Raw genomic sequence first — 19,859 nt, 5'->3', positions numbered from 1 at the left:
GCATCAGAAGGTCACTGAGGTGCTGGTAGAGCCATCACTGGATGAAGAGAGCCTAATGAAGGTCCCCATGCATCAGGTGCTGGAGGATGTGATGGATGGAGAGCATGAAGGTGCTACCTCCAGCCACCCATCGGAGGGTGGAGACAAGGTGAAGCCTGGACCTGTGCAAGGAGAGGACAAGGAAGTCACAACATGGGACACTTTCTCCTTGGATCTCCATCTTTGGAGATGCTCGAAGCTCAACTTGATGGGGCCGGAGCAACCTCACTTTGCTTTGAGCACAGGGATGGGATAAAGACCTCTGGAGGGTCCTTCCAACCTCAGTTATTCCATAATTTTAGGATTAAAATCCCAAAGAAGAGTTTGAAGCCAAGAGGTCTTCTGGATGGTGGTTTCCAGTCCAATGGTGGAGGTCTCATGACAGCCTGAAGGAGCAGAGAGGGGTGAAGATGGACAGAAAACCCTTTCAGAAGACAATCAGTTCCCAAAGTTCAGAAGCTGCTGGACTATGAGAGGCTCCAGCCTGGAATACAACAGGAATTCCCTCCAGGATGGCATGAAGGAACCCCACCCCCCCACCCCCGACCTCCTGCATCTCCTATCTCAGCAACGACGAATGAGGAAGGAGCCTCAGCTCCAACTCAAGTAGCTCCCAAATCCAATTCCCACTGCAGAAGGACCAGCACTTCCAAAGGACATCAATGGACAAGGAGCAGCCTCCATGGGAGGACAAGAGGTCCCTCAGGGGGTGATGGCTTGGTTTAGACCCCAACTGAGCTCCTCGAGCACCAAAACCGAAGCCAAGTGGGCAGGAACTTGCAACGCCTCTTGTCTGAACAGCCTGAGGACCTCCAAAAGCCCCCAACCCCCCCAAAAAAAGCCTCCTCTGAGCCCACACACGTTCTCCCAAGCTTTGGAATTGCAGCCTATGGAAAAGAACTTGAGAAAGAGAAGCAAGAAGAGACATTTCGTTTCCTCTAGAGGCTGAGGGCTCATCTGAGCACTGGTATGAGGCAAGGGGGGAGATATTGCATCATTTGCTGAGGTGACGCAAGGGCTGGTTTAGCTCTGGAGCTAAAGCCCAGCTCCAACTTCAAGCTCGAGTTTTAACCTTGAGGTGTCTGAGAGCAGAACCACCCCAGGTTGGCACCAGCTCCTGATACACCACGGAGAGAAGCTGGAAGGAAAGATCTGGGCTCCACATGTGGTCCAGAACCACCAGAAGTGGTGAGAAAACCAATGGAGACACCCACCTGGTGGGATAAGCACTGGGATGGCGGCACTGGAGCTCACTGGTGGCCAAGTGAGTGGCTGGGTGGTCACCGGTGTGATGCCACCCAAGCCAGCACCAGGGTTTGGTTCAAGGGCAATGAGGCACCCACACTGGGAATGTTCCAGTGATATCCAGAAGAAATCCATAAAATGGGACGTTTTCCAGCCCCTAATCCCTGTTTCGCCCCTCAAAACACAGGGAAGCACTTCCCACATCCCAGCCCATAGAATCATAGAATCATAGAATAGTTAGGGTTGGAAAGGACCTCAAGATCATCCAGTTCCAACCCCCCTGCCATGGACAGGGACACCTCACACTAAACCATCCCACACAAGGCTTCATCCAACCTGGCCTTGAACACCGCCAGGGATGGAGCACTCACAACCTCCCTGGGCAACCCATTCCAGTGTCTCAGCACCCTAACAGGAAAGAATTTCCTCCTTACATCCAATCTAAACTTCCCCTGTTTCAGTTTGAACCCGTTACCCCTTGTCCTGTCACTGCAGTCCCTGATGAAGAGTCCCTCCCCAGCATCCCTATAGGCCCCCTTCAGGTACTGGAAGCTGCTATGAGGTCTCCACGCAGCCTTCTCTTCTCCAGGCTGAACAGCCCCAGCTTCCTCAGCCTGTCTTCATATGGGAGGTGCTCCAGTCCCTCATCATCCTCATGGCCTCCTCTGGACTTGTTCCAGCAGTTCCATGTCCTTTTTATGTTGAGGACACCAGAACTGCACACAATGCTCCAGGTGAGGTCTCAGGAGAGCAGAGTAGAGGGGCAGGATCCCCTCCTTCGCCCTGCTGGTCACGCTCCTGTTGATGCAGCCCAGGATACAGTTGGTTTCTGGGCTGCGAGCGCACACTGCAGCTGCCTCATGTTCATTTTCTCATCGACCAGCACCCCCAAGGTCTTCTCCTCAGGCCTGCTCTGAATCTCTTCTCTGCCCAACCTGTAGTTGTGCCTGGGATTGCTCCGACCCAGGTGCAGGACCTTGCACTTGTCATGGTTGAACTCCATAAGGTTGGCAGCAGCCCAGCTCACAAGCATGTCCAGGTCCCTCTGGATGGCATCCCTTCCCTCCAGCATATCAACCGGACCACACAGCTTGGTGTCATCGGCAAACTTGCTGAGGGCGCACTCAATCCCACTGCCCATGTCAGTGACAAAGATGTTAAACAAGACCGGTCCCAACACCGATCCCTGAGGGACACCACTCATTACCGGTCTCCAGCCGGACATCAAGCCATTGACCACAACTCTTTGCATGTGTGGCTTTTCAGCCAGTTCTTTATCCACCGAGTGGTCCATCCATCAAATTGATGTCTCTCCAATTTAGAGAGAAGGATGTCGTGTTGGACAGTGTCAAACGCTTTGCACAAGTCCATCTCCAAATCCATCCCATAGCTTGCAGGCCACAGAAAAGGCCAAACATGGATTTCTGCAGAAGAGGGGGCAACCAGCAGCTCTTTCCTCCCCAACCCATTCTAGATAGGGCCACCAGAGGTACAGCTCCCCAGGAGCACCATGAGATGCTCCACAACGGAGCATCTCTTGGAGGAGACACTCACCTCCATCCCAAGAGCCCAGCATCACCTCATGCTTGGCAACAGCCACGTTCCAGGAGAACCCATTTCACCCCCAGCCTCAAGGAGCACCCGAACAGAGCCAGAGGTGATGTTCTCCAACCCTTTGCCAGGAGCAAGGTGGGAACTGTGCTCCTGACTCCAGAGGATCTGCTGCAGAGGGCTTGGCCAGAGACAACCCTCATGGTTCCTCCTCAAAGTGGGCACAGTTGGGGTTGGTTTCCCTCCATGTAGCTCCAAGTCCTGCTCCAACAAAAGCTGATGGAAACCAGAGGCACTTCCTTCTCGTGGCATCTCAGGGCTCCAGGACATGCAGGGATCCTGCAGGGAGGTGACCTTAAGAGCAGGAGCTGGCACCACATCATGTCTCACATGGCTGTTGATGGAGCTGGGGATGGTGCCCTTGTGTTCATGCAACTCCAACAGCTCCTGCCTGGGCTTGCCGGGAGCAATGTGGGTCCCTTCACCTCTCTGTGGCCAGGAAGCTCATGGATTCAAGGGCTGGAATGCCCGGGATTGTGCAATCAGCATCCAGGTGCTGACAGATCCAGTGTGGACTTTGCACAGGCAGGGAAAGACACAGGAAAGGGCCCAAGTGAAGCAGACCACGAGGTGTGGAGCAGATCAACCCCTACGTACCCCATGTTCTGCTCCAGATCCAAGTGAAGCTGCAGCTCCTACACGAAGGGATCCGATTGGATGGGATGCAGCAGGACGGGTTGGACACTCACTGCTGGGAGCTTTACTCCAGGCTCTGGCCTGGGAGGAGCTGCCTGAGTTGGGACTTTGGACTTGGAGGACTCTGTATTGGCTGGGAGTGGGGGAGAAGCAGATCCTGATCCTGATGGGCAGCCCTGGGATGGGCTGAACAACCCAGCACCCTGAACGGATGCAGCTTCCCAGCCCCAGAATTCCATGGTTTTAATGGCATCCTTCCATCAAAGCATTAACTGAGGCTCATAGGAGAAGCAAACTCATCCCTACCTGTCCCGCTGGCTCCAAGCAGCACGAACACAAACCAGCTCCAAAACCACAGGAAAGAGGGAACCACGTGCTGGTCCCATCCATCCTGCCAGCTCCACACATCCCAGTGATCCCAGTCATCCCTTGCTCGGCTCTTTTTGGAGCCATTTCAGTGGGTTTTATGCAGAGAAATACTGGGAATGATGGGATCAGGTCCGTGACCTGACACTTGTCTCATGCAGGGTCTCCCCACCAAGAGAGGTTGGGCACAAGACACCCAGAACGCATTTGGGATGCTGGGAATCAGCACAATTCCCATCCTTTGGTCTCCTCCTTGGGTTCATTTTGTACATGGGGACAGAGGATGGTCCCCCAGAGGCACCTCCATCCTTGGAGCTCCTTCCTGCCTGTTCCCAGTATCCACCCACCCAACTGTCCCCCACCTACTGAACCGGAAGGGGTAGAAGCCTTCACGGGGCTCAGAGACTTGGGAACCTCCATGAGCATGGAGCAACATCTGAAACAGCAGCATGGGAAGGGGATGAGGGGCCATAAAGCATCTCCAGAGCTAGGTCTGGATGAGGGATGGGTCAGGTCACTGTCCCAGGAGAAGGCCAAGGCTATGGGGAGGCACCAGGACAACGTGGGGGTCAGGAACAACATCCCGGTGCCCCCAGGTCTCTTGGCAAGAGAAACCACATCACCAGGACCTCCAAAGCAGGAGCCAAGGAGCTTCAGGCACCATCAAACCCAGCAGCAAACCAACATCAGCTTTGACGCCACTGAGCGAGGATGAACATGAGACAATTCCCATAGGAGAAGACCATGGATCACGCGTCAGCTCCAGCTGAAGCCACTCCACATTCTCCATCCACCAGCAACACACAGGGATGGCCACAGGTCTCAATGGGCACAAGGAAACCCTGAAGTACCCTCTGGGGGCTTGTCCTTCCCAATGGATGGGCTTTGGGACAAGCACCGGTGGCCCCTCCAACTCCCTAAAAAGAAGCATAAGCATTCCTACCCTCTTCCATACAAGAGGGAATCCCATCCCTGCATGGAATTGAGCCCATCTACTGTGTCCCCTGGTTGGTATCACCCAGCCTGGACACCACAGACACCCCCCCCCCCACCATAACCCCACATGAGACCAGGGTCCTACTATGTGCTGCAGGATGAGGGCATCCCTCTCTCCTCTGTCACCATCACTGGTCCAGGGTTCTCCTGTCCCTCCTCTCTCCTCTGTCACTATCACGACCCCGGGTTCTCCTGCCCCTCTCTATCACCATCCCAGGTTCTCCTGCCCCCCTCTGTCACCATTCCAGGTTCTCCTGCCCCCCTCTGTCACCATCCCAGGTCCTCCTGCCCCCCTCTGTCACCATTCCAGGCTCTCCTGTCCCCCTCTGTGACCATTCCAGGTTCTCCTGCCCCCCTCTGTCACCATTCCAGGTTCTCCTGTCCCCCCTCTCACAACCTTCCAGCAGTTGGGAAGGCAGCAGCCACTCAGGATGTGGGCTCTGGGTCTTGGCAGCCGGAGGTGGGGACCTGCTGCAAGGGGAGGTGCTGGCCCTGCTGACTCAGCATCCAGCAAGCTCCAGCTCATCCCAGCACAACTGCCCCCCCACTGCTCCAGGTTTGGTGGAGAACGGATGGAGCAGCTCAAAGAGAAAGATTTGGGGGTGTTGGGTGAGGAGGAGCCCACCGGGAGCCATCAACACCCCCCATGGCCTGGGCTGCATCAAGTGGGAGCAGCTGAGCTCTGGTGAGACCCCACTTGGATGCTGCATCCAGCTCTGGTGTCCTCAATACGAGGACATGGAGCTGCTGGAGCAAGGCCAGAGGAGGATGAGCAGGGGCTGGAGCAGGTCCCACATGGAGCCAGGCTGAGGACTTTGGGGCTGTAGAAGAGAAGCTGTGTGGCGAGCTCAGAGCAGCTTCCAGACGATGAAGGGGGCTCCAAGTATGTGCACAGGGAACTTCATCAGGGATAGGACAAGGGGTGATGGGTTCAAACTGAAACAGGGAAGTTCAGGTTGGAGTTCAGCATCTTCCCTGTGAGGGTGCTGGGACACTGGGACGGGATGAATGGAGAAGGTTTGGATGCCCCATCCCTGGCAGTGGTCAAGGCCAGGTTGGAGCAAGCTGCTCTATGGAAGGTGTCCCTGCCAATGGCAGGGGGTTGGGACCGGATGGGCTTTAAAGTCCCTTCCAACCCAAACCATTCCATGATTCCATCTAAATGTGTTTGCAACCTGCAGCTCCCTGACTTCTGCCGGCAGCAGAGCAGAGTCAGCAGCTGGCAGCAGCTTCAGCAGGCATCCGCTCCCTGCTGGAAAACCTCCGGCACATCCAAGGAGGTGGAAAACCCCCTTTTCCCCCCCAAAACTCCATAAACACCAGGTCAAAGAGCCCCGACATGAGGCTCCATCACTGGAGCGTGAGCAAGATGAACCCCAAGTGCTGGAGGTGTGAGGAAGGGGGAAGGATGCGGAGCCTCAAGCAGCCGGCAGCGTGGCTTGTTTGCCTTGGCACGATCCATAGGGAACCCGACACGTTCCCAGAGAGCAGCTTGGCTCCTCTTCCCAGCCTCCCCACACTCCCTGCCCGCAGCACAAGGGTCACACTTGGCTCTTCTCAGCTCTTGGGGTGTTTGCAGAGCTTAGGAGGGGGATGAAGAGCCCAAACCCATCCCAAAAGCTCCAGGAGCTGAGAGGTCGGGGCTGTGCTTCCTCCAAGAGAAATATGGTACAAGGCCAATAGTGAGGGTTAAGGGCTTGATCCCAGGCTCCAGGACAAGAGGTAATTCCCAGGATACTCCAAACCAATGGGATTCCCGAGGCTCTCACAGATGGGACCATGGGGCAAGGGCAGGCAGGGCCCAAACCTGCTCCTTCTTCTGCCAGCTTGGCCCATGCTGCAACCTCTGAGCATCACTTGCACCAATGATGCTTGCCTTAAAGCACCTTTCGGGATGGTCCCAATCCCATTTAGCCCCAGGACAACAACCTCCAACCCAAAGTCTCTCCCCAGTGTTTCCCATTCTGATCCCAAAATTCCCAAAACTGGGAATTACCAAGGCTTTTGAAAGCAAAGGCAATGAGAAAGAACCCCCAACTGAGGGTGCCAGCCCTATTCAGAGGAGTCCAAGCAGATCCTTGCAAACCTTTCCTTGGTTTTTTTACTTCCCTGAAAGAGTTCCAGGAGCAAATTCATCCCTCTGGATCCATTCAGTTTTAAGGAAGATTTATGGGACCAGAGGCAACAAACTTCCCTCGTCAGCAGCTCATGGAAGCGCAGTTCCAATCCAAGCTGCTTGATAGGATTCCAGCCACTGGTGCAGACTCAACTTCTTTGGATCCATCCCATTCCAGGAAGGATTTGGCTTCCCTATGGTTAAAACAGGGTTAAACCACCTAACAACAACAATGGGAACCACTGGCTTCCCCATGGTTAAAACTGGGTTTAAACACCTAAAACAGCATCAATGGAGGAAGGATTTGGCCTCACCATGGTTAAAACAGGGTTAAATCACCTCAAAAAGCAGTCCAGAAGGATGCTGTGGAACAGAGACACCTTCCCTCATCCATGAGGATAGTCAGGATGAGAGGACCTTCCCTCCTGAATCCACCTTGGCTTTGACCATTTCCAGTTGACTGGGACCTCCCCAGAGTCTCCAAAAGGTTCCACAAGGCCATTGTCCAACTCTCCCAGTTGGATGAATCCCATCGGGCCACTTCTGTGCATGGAATTGCGGCAGCAAATCCCATACAAATCAAACTCATCTGGGAGATCATCGCTCCCCACTTGTGGGCCACCACCTCTAGTGGTCCCAGGGCCCATCACTGGTGTTAAAGGCTCCACTTTCCCTTCATCCCTGTCTAGGAGGGGACCAACAGCATCAACCAAGAGCTCCTTTTATCCTCTTTTTGCTGTTAAAACACCTAAATCCAAGCATTTTGGGGTTATCCACCATGATCCTGCCCAGACATGGAGCCGCAGGAAGCCCAGTGCAAAGCCTCTCCGTCCCTACCTTGACCCAGCATCAGTTTCCTCTTGCCACAACCATGCTCCTGAAGAGCTTTCACAGACTCATAGAACAGTTCGGGTTGGAAAGGACCTCAAGATCATCCAGTTCCACCCCCCCTGCCATGGGCAGGGACACCTCTCACTAAACCATCCCACACAAGGCTTCATCCAACCTGGCCTTGAACACTGCCAGGGATGGAGCACTCACAACCTCCCTGGGCAACCCATTCCAGTGCCTCAGCACCCTCACAGGAAAGAATTTCCTCCTTACATCCAATCTAAACTTCCCCTGTTTCAGTTTGAACCCGTTACCCCTTGTCCTGTCACTGCAGTCCCTGATGAAGAGTCCCTCCCCAGCATCCCTATAGGCCCCCTTCAGGTACTGGAAGCTGCTCTGAGGTCCCCACGCAGCCTTCTTTTCTCCAGGCTGAACAGCCCCAACTTCCTCACCCTATCTTCATACGGGAGGTGCTCCAGTCCCTGATCATCCTCGTGGCCTCCTCTGGACTTGTTCCAGCAGTTCCATGTCCTTTTTATGTTGAGGACACCAGAACTGCACACAATGCTCCAGGTGAGGTCTCAGGAGAGCAGAGCAGAGGGGCAGGATCACCTCCTTCGCCCTGCTGGTCACGCTCCTGTTGATGCAGCCCAGGATACGGTTGGTTTCTGGGCTGCGAGCGCACACTGCAGCCGGCTCATGTTCATTTTCTCATCGACCAGCACCCCCAAGGCCTTCTCCTTGGGCTGCTCTGAATCTCTTCTTTGCCCTGATATTGCCACAGATATTGAGGCAAAAGCATCAGATTCCAGGTTTTCCACATCTCTGGAGAACCTGGATGAAGCAGGACAGCCCCCAGGGGTGCTGCACCCAACCAAACCACCCCAAACCCCAACACTCCCCCCCCCCAAGCAAGACCTTGCCTTTGCATGGCCACAAAGCAGAGTCGCAGCAGTGCAGCACCCAGTGGAGAAGCAGGATTGGGCCATGTCCTACTTTGCAGAGGCACCAGGAGAATCCCTGGCCGTGCCCAGAGTTGTCCCCAGCCTATTTATATCCCGTGGCCCAGTTCCAGGAGCTCCGGGAGTGGATCTGGGAGTTATTTATAGGCACCAAAAGACAGGCACGGCAGGTGCTGGGATGAGTGTTGGGATGAGCCCTTCTCCCTGTGCACCAAGAACCACGACAGGCACCAGGCAGGACCCCCCCTCACCACACACCTTGTCCATGTGAGGCTGCAGCTTGAGCCCACCTTGAATGCTCCCCCCCACCCTCTTGATGGGATGCTTGAGGACCACATCTCAAGCCAAGCGCTCGAGCAAATCCTTGTTTGGGGGCTTAGCCCACGGCATGGGCGTAAAGCTCCTGACCCCCAAAGTCATGGAATCGTGGAATGGGTTGGGGTGGAAAGGAGCTTAAGGTCATCCAGTTCCACCCCCTTGCCATGGGCAGGGACACCTTTCACTAGAGCAGGTTGATGCAAGCCCTGTCCAACCTGGCCTTAAGCACTGCCAGGGATGGGGCATCCAAACCTTCTCCATCCAACCCATCCCAATGTCCCAGCACCCTGCCAGGGAAGAACTTCCTTATCTCCAAGCTGAACTTCCCTGTTCCAGGGATTGTTCCCACAATCCCTTGTTGCGGATGGATTTTTAGCAAAGAATGGCCATGTTCCCAAGTCAGCAAGCGCCTGTGTGGAGCTTGACATGAGTCGAGGATGAAGGAGGACGTGCATAAGGAAGCAAAAGTAACGGTGCAAGCAAGATAAGAAGAAACTGGAATGTGCTAAGATACAAGATAGTGAACTGTTAGCAAGCTTTAAAGGTTAAGTTCCCATATGCTTATTTGATCAGTTGTATACTAGTTGCTGTGTGCCACAAGAATATGTGTCCAGTTATAATACAGCAAGCTACTGTATATGTAGCCGACTATAATACAGCAACTTTGTAAGCAGGTGCAGACTACACTATAGAAGGGATAGATGCTTTGCAATAAACGGCTTTGGTCTGATCACATTGATCTCTGACCGAGTCCATTTTTCCTGCGGCACCTTGCTCTATCCCTGATGAAGTTCCCTCTCCACATCCCTGGAGCCCCCTTCATCACGGGAAGCTGCCCTGAGCTCTCCAAACCGCTTCTCTTCTTTAGCCCCAATGTCCTCAGCCTGGCTCCATACGGGAGCTGCTCCAGTCCCTGCTTATGCCTGTGGCCTCCTCTGCCCTTGCTCCAGCAGCTCCATGTCCTCGTATTGAGGACACCAGTGCTGGGTGCAGCACCCAAGTGGGATCTCACCAGAGCCCAGGGGCTCTTTGGGAAGAGATTCACTGTTACAGGGATGCAGCGTGGGGGTTTTCCATCCAACTTCCAGGTTTCCAAGTGCACTCCGCATCCCAGCTCCGGCCAAGCCCTGCCTCTCGTCCTGGCCTCAAGCCTTCAGTTATTTACTTGCTAGGCAACAAGATGACATCTCTCCTGGCAGCGTCCACCAAGTGGGAGCAGTCGGGAAGGTCATTGGGAATGGGAGCAGAACCTCCCAGTTCAGGGAGGCCGAGAGCTTAAACTCAGCCCAGCTCCAGCAAGGAAAGAGATAAGGGGGAAACCAGCCTGGATTTCATGGGCCGGGATAAGGAACATCAGGAAGAGGCACTGGATGGAAGCACCAGGGGCTGTCCTGAGGAGTTAAGGCAAGATTAAGAGAAGCTGCACCTCCAGTAAGTGTTTGGTCTCATGTCTTGGGTATCTGCTCTGGATGGGGCTCAAGGATGGGCCACAGAGTAGCCCAGCACTTAGCAAACACACCCTGGGATGGGCTACACTGAAGGCTCAGAGCTCTCTGCTCAAGCCAAGATCAAACCAAAGCACCATTTCCTACGCTGGAGCACCTCAGCATGGGGACCCACCATGCAAGAACAACGAGTTTCACCCCAAAACCCACTCCAGTGCTTCCCACCTAAAACGAGGATGGTGCCATGAGGTCCCAGCACCCACCAAAGCCCAGATCCAGGAGAAACCCCAGCACTGGAAGGGCTCTGACCTCCTCATCCTGTTCAGTTGATATCCCAGGCTCCCAGAACCCAACCGCTCCAGGCCTTCGCTCCAAGCCCCCAAGGAGGCTCATCCAGATGTTCTTTGGAACATCCATCAGGAAGAGGTGGGACAGGCGACAGCGCCTCAGGACCCTCACACATGCTCTGTTGGTAGGTGACACAACCCAAGCCCAAAACCCATGTCCTGTTTGGGGACAAGAGGCCGCCACCAAGAGCAAGGCTCCATCCCAAACCCAACACCCCAGGCTCTTCCCAGCACCCCAGAGGTGGGATGCGGTTGAGCATCAGTACTCCCCAGTGGCAAATGAATGCCAACACAAGGATGGATTGGTCCCAAACCACCCCAAGCTGGACATATGGATGGGAACAACTTCCCAACACACGCAGCACAGGCGCCCATTACATCCCACACTTTGGAATTACCTCCTAAGAGAGGATACAGGAAGAAAGAGACCTATAGTCTACAGCCCCATGGGACCAGAAAGCACTGAGCTGGTGGGACAAGCCAGCACCTTCCCTCAGGGTTGTTCGTAAACCTAATCCCAACTAAACCCATTCCCAACTAAACCCCATCCCACCTCATCAAACCCCACCAAACCCCATCAAACCTCACCAAACCCCACCAAACACACATCAAAACCCCATCAAACCTCAACAAACCCCACCAAATGCCCATCAAAACTCCATCAAACCCCAGATTTGGGGTCCGGAACCTCACACCAGCCCCACAAAAGCTCCTTCTTCTTCTACCTTGTAGCATCACAGCATCTCCAGGGCACCCAGGTGCCTTGGTGGCACTGCTCCTGACCCAGAGCAGGCCTGTCCCCACACTGGGGACCCTGGGACACCCCACAGCGCTACAGCAACCCCAAAACAACATGTCCCCACATCAGGGACCTCATGGCACCATCCACCCCACATTGCAGCCCAAACCACCTCAACCTCCCCATTCCCAGTGCCATGATGGCAAATCCTCCTCCAGAACCTCCCCTCACCTCCAGTGGAACCTCCTCATGCTCCATCACCCCTGGGGACACTGGGGACACACTGAGGGCACCAGCTTCTCCGTGGGCACCCCCAAGCCATGAGGGTGGTGGGGAGAGGAAGAACCAAGTGAAAGCTCCACGTGTAGATGGGCTCTGACCACAGCTCCAACCGCTCCCATGATCCCTGTGCTGATATGGGGAGGAAATCCCTCCTGGCTGGGCTGATAAGGACAAGGCGGGACCAAGAGCATGGAGATAAAGGCTCAACCATTCAGATCCCACCCTGTGGACCTCACAGGGAAGCAACATCCCCAAAACACCCCATGGAGGGACAGGGATGAGCCCCATACAGTGATGGGGTGAAGGTTGGAGCATCTCAGACCCTGTTGGTGCCACGCACAACCCTGAGTTACCACAACTGGTTCTGAGTTCCTGTTGTGTTACAGCATCCCAAAACACTTCCAAGGAACAGCCAAAACCAGCCCCCCCCCCCACCCCCCCCACCCCTTCAAGGAGCAAGGAAAGGGAAAGAGGCCCCCAAAAGGCCATGGGAAGGGTTCTGTACCAGCCCCCATCACTCTTGGTGCTGGGGAGGGTTCAGGTGCCACCACCAGCAATGCTCAGCTCAAAGCCCAGTGGAGCAGAATAGAGCCACCAAAGAACAAAGAGCTCCAAAGCCTTCAGGCTGGTGGCACCACGAGCTTCCGTGTGGGGTCTTCCCACTCCATAAGGCCCTTAGCCTGGTGTGCCTCTGTTTTGGGGCATTTCGGGCCATTTCACCTTGGTTTCTCCAGTTGGGAGGCAGTGATGGGGGTTTGCAAAGCAGGAGATGAGGTTTGAATTCAATCCTGTTGATGGAAACTCCCATTCCAGACGGGAACAAAGCCACCCACCAGCCAGGGGACAAGTAGAGGCCACTGGTGGGCTCCATGGCCTCCTGATTCCCAGCAGGGATGGGGAAGGTCAGGAGAGCAAACACATGGAGGGGTTCAGGTAGGACTCGGGGTGGTGGCATCTGGCCAGCATTTGGCATTGGGTTGATGGAGAAGCTGGGGCAGGAGAGGGTTAGTCCTCTAAAGACACCGGACAACCAGGGACCTATGGACAACTTGGAGCAACCACGTTGAGAAGATGAGGAATTGGCCAGACCAGCTCCATGCAAAGAGTTAAAGCCAACATCTCAACACCCAAGTGGACACCGGTACCAACCAGAGACTCTTGACTACAAGCTCCATCAGCCAGCACCCCCAGCTCCTTTTCCATAAGCAGTTTCCAGCCGCTCTTCCCCAAGCCTGGAGCACTGCATGGGATCGGTGCGGCCCATACGCAGGACCCAGCACTGAGCCTTCTTGAACCTCATCCCCATCCCCAAAAGCCACCCCAATGGCACCAACCAGGGACTCACCAGCAACGTCGTCTGCCTCCAGGGCAACGTCTGGCTCCTGACGAGCCAGCGATGAGAAGAAGTCAGGTTCCTCCTGCAACGGGCACAGCTCGACACTGGAGGGTCCCTTCCCCTCCCTGCTCATGGTCTCCAGGTCATCCTCAGCATAGAAAGCATCTTCCTCAAGCTCTGCCTCCGTTTCCACCGAGCTCCCAGGGTTCTCCAGGGGCTTCTTTGCATCCTGCAGGAAAGCTGCTCTCCGCTCTTCCCCCTGGGGACACTCCAGAGGAGGAAAAGTCTCGTTGCTTGGCTCTGGTGGCATCAACAGGGCTCTGCCTCCATCTCCTTGGCGCTCTGAGAAGCTCGGGACAGCTTTCTCCATCCCTCGGCGATTGTGCTGGGTCACTCGGATGAAAGCCCCGCGCCGGCACTCGGGAACGCCGATGGCCAGGGATCCACGGCCAAACCTGGAAGGAAGCAGGGACACAAGAGGAGGACATGAGAAGGGAAGCTGGATTTTGGTCAGCTGGAGGGGAAGCAGGGGCTGCTCTGGGTCTCGAGGCCTTGCTGTGGTCACCAAAGCTCTCGGTGGCCCAGAAGCAGCTGAGACATCGGGTCCCATCACTTGCCCCTTGGTGCTGGGTCCTTGCTGGACGCCAATATGAAGCCTCCCCCCCCCCTTCCCCACATCCCAATTTGCTCTCCATGCTCATCCCCATCATTCCCTGCCATGCACTTCCCAAACCCCCACCAGTCACCCTCAAACTGCTCCTTTATCCCCCCAGAATTCCATCCGATGATGGGAACCCCACAGCTTGGCTCTGCCACCAGCCACCCCCAAACCCAGGATGGGGGAGGGATTTGGGATGTTGTGCTGCATCCTTTCCCCTGGATGAATCCAAGTGGATGGGTACCTTTGGAATGGGGGACCCCTGAAGGGTTTGGGACCCCTCAAAGGGGCAACCAAATGCTGGCCACTCGAGTGTGGATGTCCCCAGTCCCAACCCATCACCCCAAAACACCTTCCAGGGTCAGCTCCTGTTGGTAAAGGGTGTAAACTGGGATCACTGGGAGAAATAAAAGGATCAGCTCAGGATCCTGCTCTCAGCTGCATGGGTTGAATCCAGATCCAGGCGGAGAAGGGAAAACCAGGAGGAAAGAGGCACTAAAGGGCTTATCAGCTCCATGGGAGGATAAAGGCACACGGGAGGAGAGGAAGGAGCTAAATTTACCCTGGAGAAGAGCCTATAAATACCTTCAAGGTAAGGAATGCAAATGAAGAGGGAATTATTCCAAGCTGGCACCAGTTTTCCTGCCCCGGGGGCTGAGGGAGTAGAAGGGATGAAGCACACCCCAACCGACAGCCTGCAGCCATCCTGAAATGCCAACCTGGAATCCCGACGCTCCCCCAGGGAATGTGGGTTGAGTTTGCCCATAAGAAGGGAAAAGAGAAAATCAATGCAGCTCATTCCTATGTCGGCTCCACGTGCCAGAGGCTTTCATCCGTGAGGATCAGGTTCTCCAGCTGGCTTTGGATGTATGGATATTCCTTGGGAAGCACCCCAACTTGGCACCCAGTGCTGGTGGGATGCTCTCACTGTCACAATTGGCTCCACATCGATGCTTGCACCATGTCCGTGGGAGGGTTTTGGGGAGCGAAGCCCAAGTTGTGGATGTTCAGGGGTTTGCTGGGATCAGGGATGCTCCCCCAGGATGAAGCCACCCCGCTCCCCACACCGGCTTCATCTTTAACCACCATCCAGCTTCAATCCAGTTGGAAAAACACAGCATTCCCATTTTACCACTTCTCCCACCAGTGGCTCATCCGTGGTGCCAACAAGGAGCATTGGAGAAGCTTCCACATCGTGTTGCTCCAGAGTGGCACCAACATTCCTCCTGGTAATTCCCAACAAACAGCAAGGAATCATCCCAAAATGTGCCAACTCCACTGCAGGGAAAGGCACCAGAGGACAGGCAGGAAAACCTGGGATCCAGGGCTGGAAAAGCCATCGTGGAGTTTTCCCTTCTTAATTGCAGCCACATCTCGATCCAACTGGAGATCCTGGCGCATTCCCAAGCCGGGGGGATCCATCGAGGTGAGGATGGGTGAAAAACACCCCAAAATGGGTTTGTATTTTAAAATTGCCTTTTAGGGGCCTGTGGGTTTGATCTGAGCCAATTCCAGGACTGAATCCATTGGGAGAATCCCACTGGAAGCTGCCACCTTCTTTCCCCAGCACTGAACCCCTGCATCCCTTCGGCACCACGTTCCATCCCAACCTTTGCTCCCCACCACACGCCCCACAGCAACCGTGCCAAATTCCCCATGCCGGGAATGACACCAAATCCTTGGAATCAGGCTCAGCATCACCCACCACAATCACAAACCCAGCACAGACCGGGGGGGGGGGGGCGGAGATGACATCAGTGTCACATCCCCACCTTGCTCCATAAATCATGGATTTCCTCAAGTTTTCCCTTTGATTCTTCCCAAAACACGGCTGCATCCATGTGCTGTGCCACCGTCCTTCCCAAAAACCCAACGGGGGCAGGGCGGGGGGGATGTTAAGCTCACCAGGATAGGGAAAAACAAGGAGATTTACACACACACACACACACACACACACGCCCCCCTTCCAATTTGCTCCATACCAACACCCTAAAAGACTCCGGTGCTCACCGAGAAGTCTCCAAAGCCTCTTCCCAAGGTCGCTTCCCAAGCTCTGCTCCCTGCCAAGGTGGGAGCCAGACGGAGGAATCCCTTCCCCCAGCCCATCAGCCCAGAGCCATGCAAAGGCGGAGCAGGATCGGGACAATTTAAATGCTAAACCGGTTAAGTGGGGACAATCATTCCCTGCCCTGGAAGTCCGGGAGGGAAAAGGGCCCTTCCCCAAGGCCAAAAGACTCCGGGAGGAGCTTGTGATCCGGGATCCTCTGGGCTGGAGCCTAAGGAAGACTTGGACTTAAGGAAGACTTTGGCTGGGACTTGGATCCCCCTTTATGGGGGCATTTCCATGTCCTTTTGGCCCTTCCATGTGCTCTTTTGGCCCTTCCATGTGCTCTTTTGGCCCCTCCATGTGCTCTTTTGGCCCCTCCATGTGCTCTTTCGGCCCTTCCATGGGTCCTTTTGGCCCCTCCATGCGTCCTTTTGGCCCTTCCATGTGCTCTTTCAGCCCTTCCATGTATCCTTTTGACCCTTCCATGGGTCCTTTTGACCCTTCCATGAGTGCTTTTGGCCCCTCCACGGGTCCTTTTGGCCCTTCCACGGGTCCTTTTGGCCCCTCCATGGCTCCTTTTGGCCCCTCCATGGCTCCTTTTGGCCCCTCCATGGCTCCTTTTGGCCCCTCCATGGCTCCTTTTGGCCCCTCCATGGCTCCTTTTGGCCCCTCCATGGCTCCTTTTGGCCCCTCCATGGCTCCTTTTGGCCCTTCCACGTCTTTTGCTCCTTCCATATACTCTTTTTGCCCCTGCCTGTGCTCTTTTACCCCTGCACGTGCTCTTTTGGCCCCTCCACTTGCTCTTTTGGCCCCTGAACATCCTCTTTTGCCCCTTCTACATCCTCTTTTTGCCCTGCACATCCTCTTTTGGCCCCCTCCACATCCTCTTTGGCCCCTTCCACGTGCTCTTTTGGCCCCTTCCATGTGCTCTTTTGGCCCCCTCCACATCCTCTTTGGCCCCTTCCACGTGCTCTTTTGGCCCCTTCCACGCACTTTTGCCCCCTCCACGTGCTCTTTTGTCCCCTCCACGTGTCCTTCTGCCCCTTCCATGTGCTCTTTTGGCCCCCTCCACATCCTCTTTGGCCCCTTCCACGTGCTCTTTTGGCCCCTTCCACGCACTTTTGCCCCCTCCACGTGCTCTTTTGCCCCCTCCACGTGTCCTTCTGCCCCTTCCATGTGCTCTTTTGGCTCTTCCACGTCCTCTTTAGGCCCTTGCCCAGCAAAGCACAGCCACACCACAGGCTGTGCCCATTTTACCCCCTCCAAACCAGGCTCACAGGGTCCAGCTTGCTCCAAGCCGGCAGATTCCAGCTCCGTGGGTTTTCCATGTGATTCCTTCCTCCTCACCGGATCACGGGACGATGGTGCCGGTCTTTCCCGTTCCATCCCAGGCCACAGCCAAGGTGGCACAAACACCATCTCCATGCAAAACACATCAGAGCCATGATGAAAACACATGAAGAGGACTCCGGATATCCATGCAAAAGGAATTCAGGGAGGATCCGGGAAGCTCCCAGGGCTGATCCTGGATGACTTTTCTCCTTGGCGTTACCAAGCTCATTTAGGACAAAAGCAGCTTTTTGCCCCCATCCCAAAGCCAGAATGAGCAACGGACGCGTTCCCTGCGGAGCTCTTCCTCTTTGGCTCCAGCAGATCCCGTGGTGAGGGGTCCTGGCAGGATCCAAGGAGTTTTGGGCAGGATCCAGTGCTGGGATCCGCACGGAATTCAGCTGCGGGGTGGTCGGCACCATGGGAAGGGGATTTCCCAGCCTCAAGCAGCGATGATCCATGCGGCACCTCCTCAAAACCATGCTCTGGGGAGGGAATTCCACGTCCAGCTGTGCCGGGATGATCCAAAGGGATTCCAAGCGGCGTCAAACCACAGTGGGATCAGCCAAAGGTGCTCGGGGTCATCGCTCCTGCCATCGGTGCCATGCGGTGCCTGCGCTCCAGCCTGCTCCCCACCATGGAGCTGCTTGGGAAGAGGAAACATTCCCGGCTCCAAGCAGTGGAGAACCGGGACGAGGAGCTCCCGATGGAGATTTCGTGCCCGGATGCTGCTTGAACCCCTGGGCACAGCCTGCTCCCTTTCCCCCGTGCCGGTGGAGCACGGGAAGTGCCAATGGGAAGCGTCAGCAGGGATCCGGATCCATCCCGGCACCGTGTCCCGGGGCTGCCGCCTCTGCCTGCCCCAGGCCCGGGGGGCCCCAATGGAGCACAGACCCCCCCGGGGGTCCCTGTACCCCCCTGGACACGTGGGGCCTTCCATGCCCCGGACCCCCCCGGTCCCTCCGCGGTTACCTCGGACCCCCCCGGACCCATTGGGCCCCCCCGGCCCCCTTGGTGCCTTCCCGGTTACCTCAGACCCCCCCGGCCCCCTCGGTCCCTTCCCGGTTGCCTCGGACCCCCCCCGGACCCATTGGGCCCCTCCGGACCCCTCGGTCCCTTCCCGGTTACCTCAGACCCCCCCGGACCCATTGGGCCCCTCCGGACCCCTCGGTCCCTTCCCGGTTGCCTCGGACCCCCCCGGACCCATTGGGCCCCTCCGGACCCCTCGGTCCCTTCCCGGTTACCTCAGACCCCCCCGGACCCATTGGGCCCCTCCGGACCCCTCGGTCCCTTCCCGGTTACCTCAGACCCCCCCCGGCCCCCTCGGTCCCTTCCCGGTTACCTCAGGTACCGAAGCTCCCCCCGGACCCCTCTCGTTTACCTCCGACCCCGGCCCCCGGGGTCCCCCCGCTCCCTTCCCGGTTACCTCAGACCCCGGGTCCCCCCACCCCTGGTTTCAGCACCCCGGACGGGGCCGGTCCGGGGGGTCCTGGGGGTGTCAGCGCCGCCTCCCCCCGCCCCAAGCGCGGCTCCCTCGGCTTTGTCTCCCGCCGGGCCAAGGCCGCCCCCCCCCCCGCGCCGCCCTCCGGGGGCACTCACCCCGCCGGGCCCCCGGGGCCGGGCCCTCCGGGCAGCTCCCCCTCAGCGGCAGCGCCGCTGCTGCAGCCGCCGCCGCCTCCTGCCCGGCTCCGGCCTCCACAGCAGCCGCCGCGACGGGGCCATGGTCCCTTTAAATCCCCCGCCGGGGGCCCCGCCGCTCCCGGTCCCGCCGCCGCCGCCGCCGCCGCCGCCTCCTGCTCCGCTCCGGCCGCTCCCCCGCCTCCCTCCCGGCGGCGGGGCCTGACTACGTCACGCCGGGCGCGACCAGGCCGCCGCCGACATCTTGGGGGCGGCGAACGAGGCCCCAGCACCGCCTCCGCCGCCGCCGCCGCCGCCATCTTGGGCAGCGCCGCCCCCGCCGCGCGCCCCCGCCCCGCCGGAGCGGCTGCTGCGTGCCACCGCCCCCCGCCCCGCGCGGCGCGCCGCTGATGACGTCGGCGGCGAGGCGCCGCCGCCATCTTGGGAGTGGCGGGAGGAGAGGAGAAAGGGAAGCGAAAGTGAGGCAACGGGGGGGGCGCTGCGCTGTGCGTCATCGGTGAGCGACGGCGGCGCACCGCCGCCATCTTGAGAGTGGCGGAGGGGGGAGGTCTGGTAAGGGGCGGCCCAGAGCGAACCCAGCGGGACCCAGCGGGACCCCATGGCCCCCAAGGGTCCCAATGGTCCCAAAGGGTCCCCATGGCCCCAGAGGGTCCCCATGACCCCAACGTGGCCCCAATGTGGCCCCATGGCCCCAGTGTGTTCCCATAGTCCCAATGTGTCCCAATGGCCCCAAAGGGTCCCCATGGTCCCAAAGAGTCCCCATGGCCCCAACATGGCCCCAACGTGGCCCCATGGCCCCAGTGTGTCGCCATAGCCCCAAAGGGTCCCCATAGTCCCAATGTGCCCCCATGGCCCCAAAGGGTCCCCATGGCTCCAAAGGGTCCCCAAGGCCCCAGCATGTCCCCTGCGGGTGTCAGG

General features: G+C 57.1%; 1 protein-coding gene across 3 annotated transcripts in view; it reads right to left on the bottom strand.

Moving 5' to 3' along the window:
* Positions 1–19,240, bottom strand: part of WIZ (WIZ zinc finger) — a 43,232-nt gene extending 23,992 nt beyond the window's left edge. For 2 of the 3 annotated variants that reach the window (XM_065664655.1, XM_065664654.1), the window contains exon 1: positions 13,279–13,722. In XM_065664655.1, coding sequence (XP_065520727.1) covers positions 13,279–13,639 — 361 coding nt within the window. In that variant the 5' untranslated portion in view covers positions 13,640–13,722. Of the gene's footprint in view, positions 1–13,278; positions 13,725–18,902 lie in introns of those variants that run through there. The other variant, XM_065664653.1, reaches the window with a different exon arrangement.
* Positions 19,241–19,859: the final 619 nt, after the last annotated feature.

This window comes from Lathamus discolor, unplaced genomic scaffold (assembly GCF_037157495.1).
Source record: "Lathamus discolor isolate bLatDis1 unplaced genomic scaffold, bLatDis1.hap1 Scaffold_51, whole genome shotgun sequence".
Lineage (NCBI taxonomy): Eukaryota > Metazoa > Chordata > Aves > Psittaciformes > Psittacidae > Lathamus > Lathamus discolor.
Note: the sequence above shows the minus strand (reverse complement) of the source record. Positions and strands in the feature narration are given on the sequence as shown.